This window comes from Camelus ferus, chromosome 20 (genome assembly GCF_009834535.1).
Source record: "Camelus ferus isolate YT-003-E chromosome 20, BCGSAC_Cfer_1.0, whole genome shotgun sequence".
Classification (NCBI taxonomy): Eukaryota; Metazoa; Chordata; class Mammalia; order Artiodactyla; family Camelidae; genus Camelus; species Camelus ferus.
The window spans coordinates 20,922,308-20,931,754 of NC_045715.1; the positions used below are offsets into that span (position 1 = coordinate 20,922,308).

The window sequence follows — 9,447 nt, forward strand, 5'->3', positions numbered from 1 at the left end:
AGACACAGCAGGGAGAACCACCTAGAAATATGCCTTTATCTATGCACACAGAAACAGGACCAGCCCCTGAGAAGCATCAGTCCTTTGGGGAGGGTGTCTTGGGGGGTGACAGGAGGTCCTGGGTCATGGCTTCGACATACCATGTAGGCAGAAAGGCATGCGGTGCATCTCGATGTTCAGACACTGTGACTGGGCCACCAGGCTCCCAGGAGAAGAGGTAGACGAGTCTAGGGGGCAGGTGGAGTCATGAGTTGAGGACTGGAGGCTGAGCTTCAGGGACCCAGAGGGGAGGGGCAGAGCTGAAGGCCTCACCTGGGGTCGTCCTGGACAACTGTGTTCTGGGCAAAGCTAAGGAAGGCAGCACAGAAGTTCATGCACACTGAGGGATTCCAGCCATCACGGTCATTCTGGAGTGGGACCAGGAGGCAGAAGACTGGCAGTGAGGGAGAGGGTGGGAAAAGGGGAAGGTGCACTGCAGCCCTGGACACCGGACCTGTGGTCTTGGCTCAGGGGAGTATGGGCAGGAGCTGTGACACCATTGCCTTACCCTGACGTATTCAAACATCTCCATGGTAGGAAAGGTCTTGAGGGAACAGACGAAACCCTCTGGGTTACGGAAACCAGCAATGACATTTGGGACCCCCGGAAGGAATGACTGAGCCCACCATTTCAGGAGCTTGTGTCTGTCAGGAAAGGCAAGGGGTCAGTGGGACTTCTCCAGCCTCATCCAAGTCCCTTTCCCAGCTGTCAGTTCTAGGCTCTTGTCCACCCCACCCCTCATCCTGAACCTGTAGAAGCTCTTCCATTGGCCAGGGCTGTGCATTTCCTTGGAGGTCTTGAGCTCCACATAGCAGGTGGGGGGCTGCATGGATGGGGCCTGGGGGTCTATGCAGTCTACCTCCCCAGAGAAGAGCAGTGGATGGTTCCCCAGGCGGCTGCGTAGCACAGAGCAGAAGGCCACGTTGGTGTTAACCTCCCCAGAGGGGTCTGGGGAGCCTCCGGGTTTGTCTGCATAAGAAGAGAAACAGCAGCAGGGCTGGGGGTTCTCAATCTCTGGGGAAAGGGGAGGGCGTTTCAGAGCCAGGACAACTCTCACCTGCACACATGTACTGCTCGAACTTGTACCCCATGTACATAAGCTCCCGGAGGAGAGGTGGCCGGGTAAGCCTCCGAACCCGAGCAGCCGGCGTCTCTACCTCACTCAGGTACAGTGTCCCCTGGAACCGGGAGGCTGCCAGCTGCCAGCCCTCCTGCCGCTCATATGGTGTTGTCAGCAATTTTGTCAGGTGCCCCCGCCATGTCACTATGGCCCCTGGGCGCCAGTCTGGACTCCTGAAAGGGAGGAATTAGGGGCTGAAGATCTGACACAAGCATTAGTGCAGATGGCTCCCCCAAAGAATAGCCTAAGTTCCTTCTAAGGATTGAGCTAACTCCAGCTTTGGCTCTCCCAGTTTTAGAGGGCAGGTGCAGGTCTCTAGATCTACTTGTGTGCTATGCTTTGCTCACCCCTCCAGCTGGCCTCGGTGCTCCAGGAGCCAGCGTAGCAGGTGGTCCAGCCTCTCTTGGACCTCCTCGTCCCGGGGCTGGTATCGATCTGGGTATCCGTCTCTGAGGTCAAAGTTGGGTCCTTGTCCATTGGTGGGGGGTGGGCTGTAGTAGCGCAAGGCTCGAGCATCTCCATGGTACTGGCGTTGTGCATCCAGGGAGAAGCAGCCCAGTTCAGAAGGGCGCCGGTAGAAAGGAAAGGGTCCAGAGTAGAGGGCAGGGTCTGTGGGCAGCGAGGGTGCTGGGCGGGGGACTTTGTTCCGAGGCTCAGCTACCTCTATTTTTCCAGCTCCTCTCTTGGTCCCTCTGGGCTCCATGAGGTCCTGAGAGGGGCTGGGTAAGTTCCCCTTTTACAGAGGAGGCCTGAGGAAGGGGGACTCCAGGTCAGGACTAAGTGAGACTCTTGATGGCCAGACTCTGGCCTTGAAACAACCAGGCCCCATCTCCTCAAACAGAACCACGGTCAGATGCACATCTCACCTTTTCCCTTGACCTATCTCCCCACCCCCAGGTCATCCAAACGCAGTGAGGTTAGAAAGGATGTTTGGGCTCAGATCAAGGATCTGGTTACCTCAAAGCCCGCCAACCTCGACTTCCACCTTCGCAGAGCTATGACGTCATGGCAGGTACGTCAGATGTGGGAGAGGGATGCCAAGGTGGTTTTCCAGCTTTCGATGACGCAATCATTCAGCGACAGTAGCAGGCAAACTCCTCTGGGGTGGGGGTGGGGGGGTGGTCTGTGCGCTTTACACCAGCAGGTTGATCTCAACGTGGCCACCGGCGCCCCTCCTCACCGCCTGGGCGTCCCCGGACGTGAGTGCGCTCGGACGAAGCCAATCAGCGGCGGCCGTGGAGCCTCGGCCAATGCGGGTGGTGTTGGTATCCGCCTTGGCACCGCCCCTCCCAGCAAGGGCCCGCGATGACAAATCGACGCCTCTTTGGTCACCACGTCGTCTTACTAACACCGGGCTGACAGGTCTCCCAGGAGGGACGCCCAGGGAGCCCGTGCGTCACTGCTCTGCGCCGGAAGACTCTCTTTTCGTGTTCTCTTCTCTCAACAGCTACCTCTTCCCCGGTACAGTAAGATCCCGGGATATGAGCCGGAAGAGGCATCGCCTGGTCCCGGAGCCCTTTGGACTGAAGAGGCGGCGGGAACGAGGGGATGTAGAGGTCGATTCATTGCGGGGCGAATCAGGTAACCATGGCAACCCCGGGGCGAGGCTAAAGACCTCAGCTGGGAGCGGCCTCGCCTCCGGTAACCCTGTATGTTGGGACAGCAGCGCCTCCCAGAGTCGTACCCCCGCTTCCCTTCGCCCCAGTTCTCGTCTCAGTGGCTCGGTCTCTCCGCTCAGGGTCTGCGCGCGCGGCCGTCGCGGAGCTAGTGCGGCTGTTCCCACGAGTCCTGTTTGAGGATGCGCTACCGCCCATCGTGTTGAGGAGCCAGGTCTACAGCCTCGTGCCCGACCGAACTGTGGCTGACCTGCAGCTGGTGAGGGGCGTCAGAGCGACCGACGAAAAGCGCTTACTTGCCTCGAGAGCACTTCCGATGTTCCCTATCACTCACTCAGTCGGTCGGCCCGCTATTCTGCCATTCAGCAAGCGTTGGGTCTTTCTGGGCCAGACATTGTGCCAGGCACTGTGGTGCCAAGGAGAATGCTGCAGACCCTCCAGCAGTAGAGAGCATGCCAAATCATGATGGTGGAAGAGCGAAGCTTTTGGGGAAACTGCCTCACCGGGCATGGTTCGAGCCTACAGCGCTGGGAATGCAGGCAGGCGTCAGATTAGGACAGGCCTTGTACAACAGTGTTGTTTCCATCTTACGTTGAAAGCAATGAGCTGGCAGAGAATGTTAAACAGGAGAGGCAGCGGTGTGTTGCATGGATTGGAGGTAGTGAGATGAGGCAGGGAGATCAACCAGGAAGTTATTGCAGCTGAGGACTGGTGGAGGACTGGTGAAGGCCTGAATGAGGTCAGTGTAGTGGGAGGGAGAGGATGGGTGAGGGTGAGTGATGTGGAGAGTGGGAAGCGGGAGGAATCAAGGAAATTCTGAGATCTTCTGGATGACTGAGTGATTAGAGTAGAAGAATATTGAATTGTTTGTTGGGGGCAGATGATGTGTTTAATTTTGTTCAAGTTGAGTTGGAGGTGCTGCTGGAGCATGGAAAGGCAAATGTGCATTAGACAGCTGGAGAGAATTCAGGGTCAGTGATATAGAGGAATTTGAGCTGTGAGCAGTGGTTCAGTCTCTGAATGTGGGTGAGATCTATAGGAAGTGAGGAGTTTTACAAACTTTAGAAGATAATGAAAGCTATGGCGTTCTTTCTCTAGAAAAACGCATATATGTCCTATATATATGTGGTGTATGTATAATTTGGTGGGGAGGGGGTTGTTTCACAGATCCTCTGAGATCAAAGGTTTAACGACCCTAGGTTTGCAGTGAAAGATAACAGAGCCAAATCCCCAATGCTGGGAGATAAAAAACTTAAGGCAGTCTTTCTCAAAGTATGTCTTTAGTTCTACCTGTACCAGAACCACCAGGACTACTTATTCAAAAATACCTGGGATTCACTCTATGCTCATGAATGAAGATTTCTTGGGCAGGACCTGGGAATCTACATTTTTAAGCTGCTGCCCCAGGTAATTCTTACTGGGCCTTAAAATTTGAGATCCACTGATACAAGGGGAAAACAGAGAAAGACAAGTCTGTGAAAGAGGCTGAGAAGGAATTGTCATTAGGAGGAACCCAGGAAGAGGCCTATTGAGAAAGGAGAAATTTTCAAGAAGGTGGAGTAGTTGGCCGTGTTAGCATCTGTGATTCAAGGCAGTGGTATGTGAAGAGGTCAAGTAAAATAATACCCAATTGGATTTAGCAGATAGCAGGTTATTATGACAACCTGTCAGGAAGAAAAGAGGGAAGAAAAGGAAGATGGGGACTTGCTCCAGTCTCTTAAGGAAGCGAGTCAGAACCACTCCTTAGAGTATTTGGTTGTTTTTAACCTCCTGGTGTTAGCCTAAATTTTAGGAAAGCTTTAAAAGTTGCACAACAGAAAATATAAACACAAAATTTAAAAGAATGTTTATAAAGGAAATACCTACTTAACCATCACCCAAGTCAGACTGTAGGACACGGCCACAGCCTGCATATATTGTTCTCTGATCAAAATGCCTTATGTCCCAGGAGGTAACATACCTGACTGGTATGAAAATGTTTCCCTTGATTTTCTTTATACCATCTATGTGTTTATCCATAAACAACATGCTTAGTTTTACCCACTTTTGAACTTGATTATAAACAAAATCATACCGTATGTGTTGGTTTATATCTTGTTTCATTAGATGAATATTTTTGAGATTCATCCAGATTGTTGCATGTAGCTATAGTTAATTTCATTTTCATACACTTCCCTTTTATGAATGTACCCTTTTCTGTCCATTCTGGTGGAAGAAATTATGTTTGCTAGGAATTTGTCAATTTCATCTAAATATTCAAATTTATTGCTGTAAGGTTTATAATCTCATTTTATTGTCTGTAGAATCAGCAGAAAAGATCCTTTTTTCATTTTCTATATTGGTCATCTGTGCTTTTTCTAGGCTCCCCCATCCATTTTTCTCTGTCAGTCTCACCAGGGTTTCCCAGTTTTAATAGTCTTTCAAAGAATTAACTTTTAGCTTTGCTGCTGTCTCTTGTATGCACGTATTCTGTTTCATTCATGTTTCCTCTGTGCTGTTGGGTTTATCTTACTTTTTTTTTTCCCATTAATTTTCATCCTCTATTCTTTTCTAACAGATGGGTGTCAGGCTGTAGTTTCCCCCTAAGTATTGACATATGTCTATGTCAGTACCTATATCTGTATCTACCAAGTTTTAGTATGTTTTCATCAGCTTCTAATTTCCTTTGTGATTTTTTTTTTCTTTGACTCATTGGGTTGATTAGAAGTGTATAACTTACTTTCTAACCATTTTCTTATTACCTTATTGTTACCAATTTCTGGCTTAAATGATATTGTGACCAGAGAACAGACACGATATTATGATTTTAGTCATTCGAAACTTACTGAGATGTGCTTAGTGCAATATAGTCAGTTTTGCTAAATATTCTATGTATATTTGAAAAGAATATGTATTATTCAGTTATTAATTTCTTAGTAACTAAAATTATTATTGAAATCTTTTATTTTCCCACTGATCACTGTATCGTCTGTTTGTTCTATGAGTTTATGCAAGTTGGATTAATGTACTTTTGTGATTGTGGATTTGTTATTGGTACTTCAGATATTTCCCACACCTCATTATTGCTTTTCTTTCTTTCTGGGACTCCAACTAAACATAAAGTGGATCATCTCTTTGTATCCTTTAAGTCTCTTAGCCTCTTGTCTGCATTTTCAGTGTTTTTGACTACCTTTATCATATTCTGGTTGGTTTTTAAAAAATCTGTTTTCCAGATTAATAGCTTTTTATTTAGCCGTGCCTTAATCTACTAAACCCATTCATTGAGTTCTTAATTGCACCTGCTTTATTTTTGAGTTCTAGAATTTCTACTGAGATGTCTTTGAAGTCCATTATGTCAATTTTTATAATCTCGTGCTGAAATTTTCCATCTTGGCTTTTATTTATTTTAGCATTATAAGCATAGTTTTTTAAAAAAAGCCTGTCTTTGGTAATTTCACTATACCATGTCTTTTTAGGTTTGTTTCTATTGTCTGTTTCTTTTTTGAGTTTTGTTTCCTTGTGCCCAGTTAATTTTGACTATGTGTTGGATGGATTTGCCTAAATCACCAAATGCACTCCGTGTCCCAATTTCTTCTGTGAGCTCTTGTTTTCACGTAGATATTATATTAGTCTGGTAATTCCTTATTACCTTGTGAGCTCTTTAATACTTAAACAATTTTAAAAATAATATTTTATCCAGAATTTTATGTAATTTTCAGCAAGTGAGTTGGTCTTACTATATTCCTGCAAATGGAAGTCCCAGTTTACTTTTGTTTTAAACATTTTCTCCCATATTCCTCCCCACCTTCCCCCACCCAAAATCTAGACTGTTCATTCCTTGAGGGCAGAGCCTGTGTCTTAATTGCTATTTTATCAGACAGATAACTGATGAGGTGAGTGGATGGAAAACTAATTGGAAAATGCTATTTGATAATCACCTGATTCTCTCCCCATAATTTTTCCTTTACTTAGGGAGAAACTCCCCAATGCTCGCAAACAAAATCTCCCTGCCCAGAAGTTTCCAAAGTATAGCAGAGCATCTTACCCTGATACCCTTCTTTTTATTCTCATCTCTCTGGAGATAGAAGGCACTTCAAGAGCAGGGGGAGATCAGAATCATCCAGCTAGGCTTCGACTTGGATGCCCAAGGAATTATCTTCACTGAGGACTACAGGACCAGAGTGCGTGTGACTGTGTTTATGTCACTGAGGCCAGGGGAGGGGGGTGCCGAGAAACTGGGGAATGCACATGTTAAAAAAAAGAGACAATTACCCCACCTCAAATCTTACTGAGAAGGCACGGGGCTCTGGTTAAGTATTAGTATGAGGAGGAGGAGTATGAGAGGGAGAAGGACTTGAGCAGAAGGGAAAACAGAGGAAGAGACATGTTGCCGTGGGTTCTGAGATTGGTGGAGGGTGAAAGTGGGGCCAGACCACATCTCTCACTTCTGGTTCCAGGTCCTCAAGGCTTGTGATGGGCGCCCCTATGCTGGCGCAGTGCAAAAGTTTCTGGCTTCGGTGCTTCCAGCCTGTAGCGACCTTAGCTTCCAGCAGGACCAAATGACACAGACCTTTGGCTTCAGGGACCCAGAAATCACGTGAGACCTGGGGAACCAACAGAATCAGGCATCTGGCCTATCCCTCCCTCCCTCCAGCTCTATCCAGCCTTGTCCCCTTCTTTTTGGTGAACTAAAGTTCAAATAAAATGACCTAACTTTATGTTCCCCCAAGAGAAGAGGCCTGTCTTACCTGGGGCCTTGGAAAGAGCCCTGAAGTAAAATTCAGGAGATCTGAGTGGCTAATCAGATACAAAGGGAGGTCTGACAGGAACCATAAAGGCCTGATGTGAATTGTGCTGAAACCAAGAAACTGGAGGATGGTAGGAGCTCTGATGCCCCGAAAGCATTCACATTCAAAAGAACAGCAACCAAACAAGGGCTAAGTAAGAATATCATTTCAGGAGCCTGTGTCTGGCTCAAGCTCCCTGCTTCGTAACCCATGGTAGACGTGAAAGCATTTTACACTCCTTTTCAGTACAATGTGGGAAGAGCTATGGTAAGGTCTGCGTAGGTAGTGGCAGGAGCCTTGTTTCTCCCCTGGTGGTGGGACTGAGTGCGTTGGGGCATGTAGTCAAGGAGGGCTTCCGAGAGAAGCTGTCTTAGTGAATGTGTAATAGTAACAGGAAAAGAAGGAGTTGGGGGAGGGCAGTCAGGGAGGAGAATGGAGCAAGCAAGGGCACGGGGCACTGAGCAGCATGGTGTGAGCAGAGAACTGCCCCAGGTGGGCTTCTCTTATTAAGTCTCCTGTGTGGGTACCCAGGCTTCTGGAGAATTAGTGTCCAAAGATGACCAGGTGAGGAGGAGAGAGGGTTCTTAGAGCCAATGCCTCATTTCTCCCGCCTCAGGCAGCTGGTGAATGCTGGAGTCCTCACTGTCCGAGATGCTGGAAGTTGGTGGTTAGCTGTGCCTGGAGCTGGGAGATTCATCAAGTATTTTGTTAAAGGTAGCCTGTCTGCAGCTAAAGCCCGCAGCCCCTCAAGAATGCCTTTTGGTGACTCCTCAGGCCTCCAGGCCTCACTCACCTTTCCCCTCTCCTGTGCCACCTCTCCTCCAGGGCGCCAGGCTGTCCTTGGCATGGTCCGGAAGGCCAAGTACCGGGAGTTACTCCTTTCGGAGCTCCTAGGCCGGCGGGTACCTGCTGCGGTGAGACTTGGCCTTGCCTACCACGTGCATGACCTCATTGGGGCCCAGCTGGTGGACTGGTGAGTCTCGCCCCCAGTGTCTGACAGATGACGGGTCCATGACCCAAAGGTTGGATTCCCCCCGACTCACTCTTCATTCACTAGTGAAGAAGCCTAGCTCCTCTCTCATTCTCTGGAACCCAGGCACCTCTGTGGCCGAGTTCTGAGTTCCCCCCAGACCCTGGGCCTAGGCATCTGGCTCCAGCCTTGTCTCTCTTGCAGCGTCTCCACCACTTCTGGAACCCTCCTCCGCCTGCCGGAGACGTGAGGATTCTGCTCGTCATGGCAACCTTCCCCAGAGTGGAGAGAGGGGGGCCCAGGAGTGCTGAGATGGGGTCACCTTGGGAAGGCTCGGGAGCCACGATGAGTGTTGGGCTTGCATCCGTGCAAAGGGTCAGATGTGACTGCTGCTGTTTACTTGGGGTTTAGGCAATGCTCCTTTGCCCTTTCACTGAAGTGGAACCAGAAACCGTGCCAAGGCCATGGCCGCTGCCTTTCATGCAGTGAGGTGCCGCTGCTCTGTCTTGAGATGGGAAGGAAGGGTTCCTGGGGAGGCTGGTGAAGGACAGCAGGGTTCTTCCCCTATATGTTGGCTTGAAACTGCCAAATAAAGTACTTCTGCCTGTGATATTTGCTGGATGTCTTTTGTTTAACATGACAGGTGTGTCCAGGTGCCTCATTTGGGGATAGAGGTAAAGCCAAACTTGGGCCTGAGCTTTGCCTCTTGGTTCAGAGAGTAAAAAAGGACACTGAGTTCAATTCCCCTCACGGGGTGGTGAGGGTGCGCCTGATCTCCTAAACCACAGAGTTTCTGTTAAAGCCTACAAAAAGCAAAAACTTCGCGTAGTTGTTTTTGTGGGGGTTATAGCGAGAGGCAGGTGTCTAAGTACCTTGCTTTGTTAAGACCGACAAAGGAGTCAAGTGGCTGCTTGCTGAGCCACATGGGCCCTCGTG

At 49.0% G+C, this 9,447-nt stretch overlaps 2 protein-coding genes across 4 annotated transcripts; one reads left to right on the top strand and one right to left on the bottom strand.

The window, feature by feature from the left end:
- Window positions 1-15: 15 nt before the first annotated feature.
- On the bottom strand, window positions 16-2,525 carry DXO (decapping exoribonuclease). Of its 2 annotated transcripts, none has more exons than XM_006178797.3 (7): window positions 2,117-2,521; window positions 1,507-1,908; window positions 1,097-1,332; window positions 789-1,008; window positions 548-683; window positions 313-407; window positions 16-227 (listed from the first exon to the last, which is right to left on the bottom strand). In XM_006178797.3, exons 2-7 carry the CDS (start codon window positions 1,860-1,862, stop codon window positions 77-79), a joined length of 1,194 nt encoding a protein of 397 aa, XP_006178859.1. In that variant the 5' UTR covers window positions 1,863-1,908; window positions 2,117-2,521; the 3' UTR covers window positions 16-76. The 2 variants fall into 2 exon arrangements, 1 of the variants encoding a protein (XP_006178859.1); XR_004313513.1 differs by having other exon boundaries at window positions 90-227; window positions 313-433; window positions 2,117-2,525.
- On the top strand, window positions 2,396-9,123 carry STK19 (serine/threonine kinase 19). Of its 2 annotated transcripts, XM_006178798.3 has the most exons (7): window positions 2,396-2,740; window positions 2,898-3,034; window positions 6,840-6,935; window positions 7,212-7,351; window positions 8,158-8,255; window positions 8,367-8,514; window positions 8,716-9,123. In XM_006178798.3, the coding sequence occupies exons 1-7, from the start codon at window positions 2,410-2,412 to the stop codon at window positions 8,759-8,761; spliced, it is 996 nt and encodes a 331-aa protein (XP_006178860.3). In that variant the 5' UTR covers window positions 2,396-2,409; the 3' UTR covers window positions 8,762-9,123. The 2 variants fall into 2 exon arrangements, with proteins under 2 accessions (XP_006178860.3, XP_014409756.2); XM_014554270.2 differs by lacking the exon at window positions 6,840-6,935.
- Window positions 9,124-9,447: the final 324 nt, after the last annotated feature.

Bases quoted from the DNA above. Each gene is read 5' to 3' on its own strand.
- DXO (XM_006178797.3), bottom strand. From the start codon at position 1,862: ATGGAGCCCAGAGGGACCAAGAGAGGAGCTGGAAAAATAGAGGTAGCT. The intron at 684-788 runs GTTCAGGATGAG...CTTTCCTGACAG, and splicing joins CAATGGAAGAGCTTCTACAG to ACACAAGCTCCTGAAATGGT. The intron at 408-547 runs GTAAGGCAATGG...GTCCCACTCCAG, and splicing joins AGATGTTTGAATACGTCAGG to AATGACCGTGATGGCTGGAA.
- STK19 (XM_006178798.3), top strand. From the start codon at position 2,410: ATGCGGGTGGTGTTGGTATCCGCCTTGGCACCGCCCCTCCCAGCAAGG. The intron at 3,035-6,839 runs GTGAGGGGCGTC...CTCTGGAGATAG, and splicing joins CTGTGGCTGACCTGCAGCTG to AAGGCACTTCAAGAGCAGGG. The intron at 8,256-8,366 runs GTAGCCTGTCTG...CCTCTCCTCCAG, and splicing joins CATCAAGTATTTTGTTAAAG to GGCGCCAGGCTGTCCTTGGC.